The sequence below is a fragment of the Ochotona princeps genome, chromosome 21 (assembly GCF_030435755.1).
Source record: "Ochotona princeps isolate mOchPri1 chromosome 21, mOchPri1.hap1, whole genome shotgun sequence".
Classification (NCBI taxonomy): Eukaryota; Metazoa; Chordata; class Mammalia; order Lagomorpha; family Ochotonidae; genus Ochotona; species Ochotona princeps.
Window position 1 is genome coordinate 28813197 of NC_080852.1, and position 12219 is coordinate 28825415.

General features: G+C 51.2%; 1 protein-coding gene across 1 annotated transcript in view; it reads right to left on the reverse strand.

Annotated features, from left to right (window-relative positions):
• Positions 1-579: 579 nt before the first annotated feature.
• The window catches only part of CDCP1 (CUB domain containing protein 1), a 50185-nt gene continuing 38545 nt past the window's right edge, over positions 580-12219 (reverse strand). Inside the window, exons 5-9 of the mRNA XM_004581723.2 lie at positions 7466-7681; positions 6909-7289; positions 4953-5318; positions 2756-2843; positions 580-1334 (exon numbers count right to left, since the gene is read on the reverse strand). Coding sequence (XP_004581780.2) covers positions 890-1334; positions 2756-2843; positions 4953-5318; positions 6909-7289; positions 7466-7681 — 1496 coding nt within the window. The 3' untranslated portion in view covers positions 580-889. The remainder of the gene's footprint in view (positions 1335-2755; positions 2844-4952; positions 5319-6908; positions 7290-7465; positions 7682-12219) is intronic.

Below are 12219 nucleotides of genomic sequence, written 5' to 3' on the forward strand. Positions count from 1 at the left end.
GGTGTTAGGATCCTGCTTGCCAGAACTGTTAGATGGCAACGCTGTTTTTTAACTCACTGACTCAAATTTTGTGGTAGCAACAGGCTACTCACATGGGTGGCCCCCTGTGGGGGTACACTGAGCATGTGTTGATTATGAAAATACTCTCTTTTTGTTTAGATGTCGAATGACTACTATAGCTACGACAGTCAAGGACATTTCTCTGATTTCCAGGACTAAAATGGGATGTAAATTTGAGAGATTTTGGCAGTGGTGGATGACCACTTGCAGAAGGGAACCAGCAAGGCTTGGATCAAAGCAGACACATAATGGTACTACACACACACACACACACACACACACACACACACACACACACTTCTGTGGCTGAAGACCATTCAAATTTGTCCCCGTCCGCAAGGGGGAAAAGAACTTGTTTATCCAGGGATGTGCAGAAGTCAACAACCAGCCATCTGAACCAGGGAATGTAAGCTGTCAAGCGAAGAGAGCCAACGGGTGGCGTATTTGACCTCTTAATCACGCAGGCCCACCAAAGACATCCTCAGCACACACAAAGACACAGGCTTAAGTTCATCTCAGGGCCGCAGCGGGCTCTCTGGGGAGAACTGCTGTCCCACCAAGGACAAGTCCCTGCCGTCCATTGCTGCAACTCCAGGGCTCCCGGCAGTCCTGTGCTGATGACCTCACTGTAGGCCAGTCACTGAAGGACATGAACTGTGATGACAGGAAGCAGATCAGAGTCCATCATTTTCAGCATCTCTTCTCTGCAGTGAGAAATCTGCAGGGGATGGCATCCCTCTGCTGCTCCCCCAGTCCCCGAATTCCTCTTCTTCTCCAGGGCTTCGGGTTAGGAACACCAAAGTGAGTGTCAGGGCCATGCTTTATACAACTATGCTAAGCCTTCAGATGGGGCTGGCTCTGTGGGTTCCTGGGTGACCAGCAAGGGCATGGCAGTGTCCTCACTGTCCACACCCTCCTTCGTGGGGTGGGAGAAGGTGTAGGCTTCCCCCTCAGACTCAGAAATCCTGAGGGGAGGTGGATCCTCTGAGGTCAGCTTTGCCGTCGGGGCCCTGGAGCACACTGGGGGTGGGGAGGGAGGGCAGTCCCCCATGGGCCCCTGGAAGGGCCGGTATGTGTCCACCTCTGGCTGGAGGAACGACCCATTGGCATCTTGGAGCAGATGTCCATACACCATGGTGTCATCAATGACCGCGTACACGTGGGAGTCATTGTCCTTGCGGCCCTTCGGAAACTTCCGGGGCTGCCTTGGCATCTGAGTGTTGGCATTGCCGTTGTAGATGCCCACGGCGGGGCCCTTGTTTATTTTCTTTCTCCTGTTTGCAGACAGTGAAGGAGACAGAGGTCAGAGGGAGAAGAGCTCTGGACACGTCCTATGAGATGTCCGCATTTCCATGGCTCGGATCGTTTCACCCTCAAGCCGCTCATGGAAGCTGCTGTCCTACATGAACACCCAGGAGGGACCAGCAGCCTTTGTCTCAAGTTGGCAGGGTGGAAATGGAGACATCACAGGTGTTAGAGTGGGGCTCAGTGAGAGCCTTCAACATTACCTGTGCTTTGGCGTGGTCACGTAGTATCCCACAGTGGCGACACCTAAACTTCCCTTCCCTGCTTTCCTGCTGGACCATGGTTGATATATCTAGGCCAATCTTCTAGGACTCTGAGTTCTTTCCTGTAGCTAATACTCCGTCACTCTCTGTTCAAGGGTAAAAGCTCTGACCATCTAGATCTAAATGGTGACAGGAGGGGTCTCCAAAAAGCTCATGGGAAAACGCTGATTACGATAAAACTAGGCCTAGCTCTCAAACATCATTTTGGCAATAGATAAACTTATCTTTGACTCTTTTTTTGTGAACTTTGTGGGTTACCTTTGTCTCAGTTTTTGGCAGGAGTTAGGGACAGCAGAACTCAGCACCAGTGGAGGGAGGGAACTGCCCAGTCCCTTCCCCAGCGTTGGGCCCCTCCACCTGCCCAATTCCCTCCTCCCAGGGTTCACGTCATGCTTTCCCATCTACACTGGGCGTCCAGCGCATCCCAGGCCAACATGTTTCCTGGGACACATGGCAGGATGATGTTTCACTCTGTAAGGCCTTTCGCCTACGTGGTACATAGGAGAGCATTTTGGTGGGGAAGAGGCCACTGCCTGGTCTGCTGTGAGCTAGGCATTCCTTGACAGGATAAACATTTCTAGACTGCCTCGTTGTCCACTGGGAAGCTCAGCTGTTTGCTAACAGTCATGGCTTTCGAGGAAGGTCAAGTCATAAGAAGGAACGCAGATTTTACAACTCCACCGTGGCCTTAATGAGAAATAGGACCAGAAGGCATGAAACGGACTGGTAGTGGGAGGAAGGGAGGCAAGACCACAGCAGTTAACTGGGCCCAGCATCCACTCCTCCCCACTGGGCTGGGCCTGGCCCCTGGTGCCCTGATGAGCTGAATCAGCAATCACGTAGCAGATGGTGTGCTCCAGAAACCACAGGAGAACAAGCCCCATCATCACACTGCGCCTTGCTCGTGGCTTGGGGGGCCTGGCCTGGTGGGACCATCACACTGTCTATCCCCAGTGAGTAAGCAGTGAGTGTGACTCACAGAACAAAAATGCCACTACCTGTGCTCTTGCCCTCCTCTGCTCTGAAGCATTACTTAACCTGGTGGTCAGTAACCCACAGTACTCACTGCGGCTGTGTGGCATAGCCAGGCCTCCTGCCACCCAGAGGTGGCCCAGGGAGTCACCTACCTCTTCTTCACGAAGCAGATGATGAGTCCGAGGGCCAACAGCAGGACGGCGATGCCTGCTACCACAGTGCCGATGACAGCAGTCAGGTCTGTGAGTAGAACACAAGGAGATGAGCGGTCAGCCCCACTAGGAACCTGAGCTGTCCCCAGAGCTGGTCCTCTCCTTCCCACCTGGACATATTCCATGGTCTCAGTCCCTTCCCCTGGAATCTGTGTCGGGCCCACAGGAAGGCAGCCATGGCCGTTCTGGGCCTGGCCTCCGAGACAACTGCCAGCCTGCGCTTTCTCTTTTCTTCTGTGTAAGAAACTGGACTATGCTGAGACCACCATGTTAGCAAGAAGTGCAAGCTAGCTGTGCAGACTTATGGGGAGAGAAGTCTGGTTGGTTGAAAGTGAGAACCAAAAACCCCCACGGGGCGTCCTCTCATACCATCCCAGCCATACTACAGCCGACTCCAGACATCTGACTGGGGTCCCAACAATCCTGGAGCACAGATGACCCACCCAGTTAAGCCCTGTCCTGACTACTGACAAGCAAACAAGACGTCTAAGCCACTACATTTTTTGGGGAACCTTGTATGTAGCAACTAACAACTGAGACAAATGGTGGGGACCTACCAGATGCACTCCCAAGGCCACTGCTGATTCCCCAGGTGTGTCCCCAATCTCTCCAGCCTGGGACAGGGAAGAACAGAGCAGAGGGAGGGAGCAGCGGAAAGCAGGGAGTCCAGAGGCAGACAGGAGGGAGTGAAGGAGAGCACAGTCTCGTCTCTGCTGCCTTTTCCCTGCAGCTGCACAAAGGGAACAGAAGACAGATCAGAGAGCGAACCCTGCCCCAAACAGGCATTTAGAACTTGTGCACCAAGAAAACGGAAAGCAAGGTTCCAAGGCAGCAGGAAGTGAAATGAATAATAGGACATGCAGGCAAGACAGAAAGAAAGCCCAGGAGGTAACCCGAGCGTGGGCAGTTTTCCACTTGAGGCTTTCGGTTCCATCAGTTGTGCTAACAGGTTCTGTGGGTCTGGGGTTGCGAAGTGGAAGGGACATCTGGTCCACGTGCTGGTCATAGGAAGAAACAGCCTGTCCGATCCTTCTGGTTCTAATACTGTGGGATGCCCTACGGGCCTCGCTGAACCAAGGGCAGCCAAGGTCCCTGGCGCTGCCTGCTTCACACGTGCCTCTTGGCCAGGACTCATCAGCATATCCTGGAACTTGGCAGATAAAAGGCCAACTCCCCAACCTGGCTCCATGGCTTGACAGTGAGCATCCTATGGATCCCAGTGTGTCACCCACATCTGTCTTGTTTTTAAACAAGAGACTAAATTAATAATTTGAGAGGCAGAGAGAGAGAGAGAAAGAGAGCAAGAGATCTTCCATTCACTGATTTACTCCTCAAAGGCCTACCATGGCAGGCTGGGCAGGCAGAAGCTGGGAGCCAAGAACGCAGTTCAGGTTTCCCACCCACATGGGTGGCAGGAACCCAACTACTTAAAGCCTCTAGCATCTGCTGCCTCCCAGGGTCAGCATGAGAGCAGGAAGCCAGAATTGGGAAAGCAGCTAAAACCTGAAGAAGGAACACGGATGGGCAGGTGGCTATTCCACGTAGCGTCTTAATTGCAAGGCCAGGTGTCTGCCCCAGGTCCCCATGTTTTCATCCCCAACACGGAACCCCCACAGCCCTTTCACTGTGCAGTTGTTATCGTGTACTCTCCACAGAAAAGGGAGATTAGGAGGGAGATGGATCCCTTGCCTCTCACTTAAAGAATGGTGGCAGAGTCACCGCTACCATCTAGGCTAGTCATGGGAATGTAGTATAAAAGGTGGTGGGCCAGTTCCTAATTCAGGTACGAGAGACCCTGCAGGCTGCGGGCTATAAACCTCTTCCTCTGCTCTGGGCCCAAGCTGCAGGATGTGGTTTGAGGCTGCGGGGAGGAAAGCCAAGTCCCGGAGGCTCTTGGCAGAGAGTCCAGGTGAAGATGGGCAAAGTCCTCCAGCCAACATGCAGCTGACACACAGGTGTATGAGGGAGTGAGGCTGCCAAGCCCTGCCCTGCCCATGCGCAAGTGCTAGTTACCAGCGGTTCTGCTACCACTCCATGATTCCCAAGGCAGCCCTGTCTATGTTTTCTGATCTGACTTCCACTCTTGCTTCCTCATCCCTGGGATGCCCAGCCCCCAAACACCCTCAGAGGCTCTTACCCATCGTCCTGGGGCTGAGTGAGACCCCAAAGAGCAGGTCCAGCTGCTTGCCGCTGGCCGGACTACAGTTGGAGACATTGACCCAGAAGCTGTGGCGGTGGACACGCGGTTTGGGCAGCACCTCCTCCTCCAGGCTGAAGATCTCCTCCACCCGGCTTCGCTGCTCCTGGATGATCATGAATGCGCGACCTGTCTGGCAGACCACGCCGGTCCGCTCTTGCAGAAAAGTCAGGCAGGCCTCCTGGCTGCTGGGCACGCTGATATTCCAGGACACGGAGGACAGGGCTGGCAGGCCTCGGTCCCAGTTGGGAGTCCTCAGGTAGACCTTGCTTTTCGTGTCTGGGGTCACGGTGAAAATGCCTTCCTCTGTGGGATAAGAAGCTGCTGTTTGACTCGGCCAAGACAGGATGTGAATGGCGAGGCGACGACATTGAACTGTTTAGACGACAGCTATACCCGCACTTCGCAACAGAGCAGCCACTGGTCATGTGCATCTGTCATGCACTTGACATGTGCCTTGTGGATTGGAAGAACTTCAGCCATGCCAAGGTGTGCTAATAGCGCCTGAGCAGGCTAGTGCGGCCAACTGCACAGCTGCAGCCATAGTAGGCCTTCAGGCTGCTATCCAAACAATCTATCAATCAATATAAAACCCAGACCAGTTTGTCAAACTGGTGATTATCTCAGCTTTCTTCAAGAAACACTCTCAACAGTATAAGCTTCCATCTGCTGAGACTGATCTCGCCCAATTCCTATCTCAGGTATTAAAACAAATTGGAATTCTGGGAAAAACATTCTAGAGCTGCAAACTAGGAAGAGCTCCTGCCAGATCAGCAAACCCAGCCACTCCCTTCAGGGGGAAATCTCTCTCAGGCTGGTGAGAATGCTGTCTTCTTTTTGGAGACTTCCCCAGAAGCAGTTTCTCTGCTCACTCTGGAGTTATCAGGCAGACTGGACTGGACTTAATCCCAAGGCCAACAATTCCCCCTTTCCCACTCATGCCCCAGAGAACTAAAGTACAAAGTGGACCTCAGGTAAACAAACGTCTTCGCCCTTTGTCTGAAACAATCTCTGATTCTGCATAACTTCTCTCTTGGAGTGACTTGTAACGGTGACAGTGGCTTTGAAGGTCAGCCACGGGGAGCTCAGCCTGCTGGGCACATGAGCTCGCCTGGCACCTGTTGCTCCCAGGAGGCTATGCTCCACCTGCTGGAGGCAGACACCCTACCTTCCCCATGTAGAGCAGTTCGCTGCTCTACATGCTGTGCTCAGAAATGTAAACAACATCAAAGTGTCAGCACCAGCCTAAAGAATCCAGAATCAGGTCATACTTGGTCATTCTCTTCTTGCTCCCAAAAATCACTGAGGTCCATTTTTTTTTTGAGGGGGAAGGGGGAAGAGTGGTGCCTAATAGCCCTTGTCTCCCACTGGCAGATTTTATGTTCCTTTTAAAAAAGACAATTTATTTGAAAGGAAATATGAGAGAGAGAGAGAGAGAGAGAAAGAGAGAGAGACTGAGCGTGCAAGATCTTCCACCCAGTGGTTTACTCCCCCAAATGGCTGCAATGGCCAGGGCTGGGCCACATGGATGACAGGGGCCCAAGCACTTGGGCCATCTTCTGCTGCTTTGCCCATGCCGTTAGCAGTGAGCTGGACTAGAAATGGAGCAGCCAAGACTTGAACAGGTATTCATGTGGGCTGCCAGACAGCAGCTTAACTTACTCACTACAACACTAGCCCCAGATTTTTCTTATTTCTAACCTCTGGCATTTTCTATGCTAGGTTAAGGGCAACAGCTCAGGAGCAGATCTTCCCATCTACCCAATTCCTTGTGGGGATCAGCCCATTGTACTACCCTTTCTTTCCAAACTGGCAACTTCATAAAGAGGGTCCATAAAATGATCCCCTCAACCCAGAAGGGCTGAGAGAGTGTGATGATGGAGACAGACCCCTTACCTTTAAAGAAGGGTATGAAGGAGACGGTCAGGCCCTGCCTGTAGGCGTCCTGCCGAAATTTGGGTGAGAAGGTGCGGAGTGTCACGGACAGGTTCTGCTTCACCTGGATGTGCTCAATGGAACCACCGGGGCAGAAGGAGCCAAAGTACAGGTCCTGGCCGGGCACGGCACTGGCCAGCTGGTAGCTGAAGCTGGTGCTGCAGGCCCCTTCGTGCGTGTGCTGCTGCAGCTTCTGTGCTGGCACCAGAGCCAGGCTGAGTCTGTCCTTGGGCACCAGCAGCTTCCAGGAGAAGTCATGCAGCTGCACGGGCAGCTGGAGGATGTCATCGGGCACCTGGAGTGGGTAGGACTTCCTCTGGCAATACCGGGGTTCCAAGCAGCCTGCAAGGGAGAGATTCATGAGACGCACACATAGAGTGAGGGCTGCACATACCAGCCAGCTGGTCACTTCGCTGCAGCCCTTGCTCCCTTGCCTTGGGTGGATGGCTCCTTCCTTACATAGCCTACTGGGTGGACCCCGGCCAGGAGGGGAGAGCTATCCAGGGTGAAGACCTTACTTAAGGTTTTCTCAGCATTCATCCACAGGCGGCTCAGGTCGTCGCACAGGAAAGAGATCTTGTGTCTGGATCCAGGTGTCAGGGTGATGTTGGCACTGCAGGTTCGAGACTCCAGGCACACGAAGCAACCAGGGACAAATCTGCGGCCATGTTTGACGGGCTCGATGGTGACCGACATGGTTCTCTCCTTACTCAAGTCAACCACGTAGGTCATATCTGAAAGCCAGAGTAAGCAGGCATGAAGCACGGGTCAGTAGCAGCAACAACATGAGTGACAAAAATTTGGAGAAAGCCTCTCTGGGGAGATTGGCAAGTTAAGATACTGCTTGTGAAGTCAGCATGCCTGAAGAGTTGCCAGTTCGAGTCCTGGCTGCTTCATTTCAGATCCAACTCCCTGCGAGTGCACCTGGGAAAGCAGTGGAAGATGACCCAGGCCCGTGCACTCACATGGGAGACTCACAGGGAGTTCCATGTTCCTGGCTTGTGCCTGCCCTAGCCCTGGCTGTTACGGTCATTTGGAGAGTGAACAATGAATGGGAAGATCTCTCTTTGTAACTCTGCCTTTCAAATAAATAATTAACATCTTAATCCAAAAGTTAAAAAGAAAAATAAGGTGATTTTATCTCCATAAAAACAAGATTTCATTGTAAATGTGGTATACACACACATTCTAAAAGGAAAAGAATGGTCATGTGCATTTATTGCACAACCATTCCTGACAACCGACACAGGGGAATCATGCTGGGGTGCAGGGCAGGTGAATGGGTAAGGAAATGGGGGGGTGTGTGCACAGGGGCATCACTCAGCTGCACAAAAGAACCAAATCCAGCCATGTAACAACAGGGATGAATTGGGAGGAGTTAGGGTGAGGTGTTAGATCAGCCATGGAAAGAAAGGGAGACAGACCCCGAGTGCTCTCACAGCAGAAGCTAAATGTCAACCATCAACCTCAAAGAACGGAAAAAGGTGGTCACCAGAGCCTGGGAAGGACAGCAGGGAGGGGCTGGTGGGAGGGGAGGAGGGAAGCGGAAGGTGCTCCAGCAAGCTTGGAAAGCAGCGGCGGGGTGGGGGGGGAGGCCGAGACTGTGAATGTTTGCAACACAAAGAAATGAAGAAATGATCAATGTGTGGGTGACAGTTGGCCAGCTAACCTAACCCGATCCTGACACATTCTATTCAGGTACTGCAAGGTCCCATTGTGCCCCACAAATACGTGCAATCACCACGTGTCAATTAAACATTCAAAAGCAGATTTGCAAGATGAAAATATCTGCCTGACAGCTAGTGCCAGTGGTGGTGTTAAAGGACTAGAGGCAGAAACCATTTGCAGTAGAGACTGCGCAGTTCAAGAGAGACAGAAGTATCCAAATATTCCCAAACATGGTAAGTTCATAGTGCCACCTGGAATCGGCAAAGAGCAAATGAAAACCAAGTGTTAGTATTTCCCCTACTTTGGAGGTTGGAAAAACATCCGCCTCTGGCCAGACAGGACGCTGGGCAGGCCGTGGGCAGTGGAAACCGGCAGCAGCCTCTGACAGCAACCTGGGAATCAGCACAGAAATGAGCTCCTTACCCCAGTGAACGCCACAGTGTGCCCATGTTCCACTTCAGCACAACGACCCAATTCCACTCCCAGTATCACCCCCCAATGACCCACATGGGAAACTGGAGCCCTCCCATCAACAAAGGGTAGTCAAACAAGCTCTGGGGTACTGAAGAGTGGAATGTTATCCAGCAGCTGAACAGAATGTGGGAGCCATCACCATCATCACCGTCTTCACCCCCATTTTATAAGGAAGCTAAGGCTAAGAAGGGGTGGGACTAAGATCGCCATTCTTCCTGGCTGCAAAGCCCATGTTCCTCTGCCTCCTTAGACCAAGTTTTCTCTTTGTTAGCCTGTTGGCAGCCCTGAAGGATAACCAGAAATGCACTGGGCTGCAGGACTGCAGGACACTCCCGTGGAGCACAGCTGCCAGGCGTCTTCCAGCTTCAAGATGACAGTGAGCTTGTTCCTGAGGTGTCTTAGCAGAGAACCAAACTTGGGCAGCCCTGGTTGAATTCAACAAATGTTCATCAAATATTTACAGAGAGGGCTCATTTTTATGTCCAACATGATTATGCCAGGGTCAGGTATACAACCATAAATATATCTTTTCCTTTCTGAAGTTCACTGCTGAAACTCATTCAAAGCAATACTGTTTCTATCCCCATATAATAGAATACACACTTGACACTCCGGAGGTGAAGGAACTTGTCCAAAGTGACTCTGCTAGCTCATAAGTAGGACTCAAAAAGCAGTTTAATATTTGAACGTGACTCACTAAATCATCTTGCTTTTAACCTTCTCTGGATACGGGCAGGACAATTTACACATAATAAAACACCCGGACCTGAAGGGTGGAGTTTGATGAGCTTTGACAATTTTATCTGTTCTTCATCCAAAGTAAGTTCTGAAACATTCTTATTATCCCAGAAGATACACAACTGTCCTTTCTTAACAAAAGGCAATCAATGTCTCCCTATTTCTGCAGCTTTCATCTCTCTGAGAACTTCATACAGCAGAGTTACACAGCAGGCATGTGCTGTTCCTGAATGCTTTCGGTCATTACAGGGTTCAGACATATTCCTGTTGTTGCAGAAGGCCATCATGTCCCCTTTATATTCCACAAACACAACCACATCGGTTTATCCATTCTCCCATCCATTCAGCTTCCAGCTGCTTCCCATTTTTGACTTGTATGAAAAAGACTGCTATCAGTATTCCGTCATATGTTAGTGAGGGGACACAGATACCTAAGCAGAATTTCTGGGTCATTGAGATGTGCAACTGTGTAAGGAAGTGCTAGACAGTTCCCTTGAATGGCTGCAGCATCCTATGTTCCCACTGGCAATCCTCAGAGACCTGTTGTGGCCCCACCTCCTCCCCATCCTTGGATGTTGTCCATCTGACTTGGCTTAGCCCATTCTGGCAGGTGCACAGTGGCATTACCCAGTTTTACAGTTTGTATCTCCTTTAGCAGTAACTGTCTAGCAGTCAAGTAAAGTGTGATGGGACATTCAGCAGCAGGGCCACGGCAGCTTATTGAAAAAGACCCAGCCTGATTTGGGGGCCACGCCAGACCCTGCACCTGGAGGTGGGGTATGTGTCAGGCGGGCCCCAGATCTTTGCACTAACTAACATACGTTCCTTTTTCTTTGCACACACTCCCGACCGCTGAAGTCCTTTGACATGCCTTCTTTGCACACTTCTTTGGGTCAGATCTCAAAGTGTCTTGCAGGCCACCGGCAGCACATCTGCATGCTACCTAAGGAGTGCTTTGCCATGTGTCTCCTGCAGGAAAAGCACATGGCCCCGGCAGCCCTCAGCCCTCAAGGAAGGAGGATTTTCTTATGCAAACCTCACCTATCAATATCCATAAATCTACAAGCAGGCAGCACAGACTCTAGCTCAGTATCCCCCTTGAGTTTTCACAAGCTGCCTACTCCCGCCTTATACGGGGCAGGGGTAGATGTGGCTAGGGCCAGAAAGAGAGGCCAATGTGCTCTGCAAGGTGACTCTGCTAATAAAGGGGAGATCTGTGTTCTGGATGGTTTCTTGCCCTGAAAGAATCCCATATTCTTTCTGCAACCTTGTATACATCTTCCAGTTTAAAAAAAAAAGCCACAAAAAACAAAAAACAAAAACCTCCAAATATCTAAGAGTGAGGTTTAACAAGATTTCTGGGCCCGGTGGCAGTGGCCTAGCGGCTAAAGTCCTCGCCTTGAACGCGCTGGGATCCCATGTGGGCGCCGGTTCTACTCCTGGCTGCTCCACTTCCCATCCAGCTCCCTGCTTGTGGCCTGGGAAAGCAGTCAAGGACAGCCCAAAACCTTGGGACCCTGCACCCGTGTGGGAGACCTGGAAGAAGTTCCTGGATCCTGGCTTTGGATCGGCACAGCACCAGCCATTGTGGTCAGTTGGGGAGTGAATCAATGGACAGAAGATCTTTCTCTCTGTGTCTCTCCTCCTGTCTGTATATCTGACTTTCCAATAAAAATAAAATAAATCTTAAAAAAAATTTTCCTTCTGCCTCCAAAGAAAATCCTTCATGATTGGATGCCTGACATGACTTTAAAAGCCACCCTGGGGACCTGTAGAGGGCCACAAGCTTGAGGAAGGTTCCCCCACCTCCCAATCATCTTGGTGGCATCGGTCGCCAAGGACGGCATTCCTTACTTTAGAAGGAAAACAAGCTCCGTGGGACTAAGTCAGTGACCGCAAAATGAGACAGCAATTCTGATGGACGCGTTTAGGACTCACACAGCATGCGTTACCCAACCACCACCTACACGAAACAAAAGCCAACAATTAGCTAAGGGTTCCAGGAGGCTACTAAAGGAAAACAGAGAAGCAGCAGCACCAGCAGCAGTAACGGAACTGCAGCCACAACCGACATCCGCCCAGAGCGGATCACAGAAGCGCTTTGGATAATGAACACATTTGCAAACTCACATTCATCGATCTTATTTGAATCGTAACCACCTGGAAACTCACACATTTTTAATAGACCACTCTGGTATTTTCCCAGAAAGTACTTTCCAAAAGCGTCATGAGAATGCACAAAGCAATAACAGGAGCCTCTGAATGAGAACAACACAGGCCAGCAGAATATTTGCCAAGCGACACAAAGCAAGCTCTCAGGATATCCCTTGAGCTGCCTGTTTTTGGCAGCACAGGTCAGCAGAGGCCAGCAGAGGTCACACATATAGTCTCA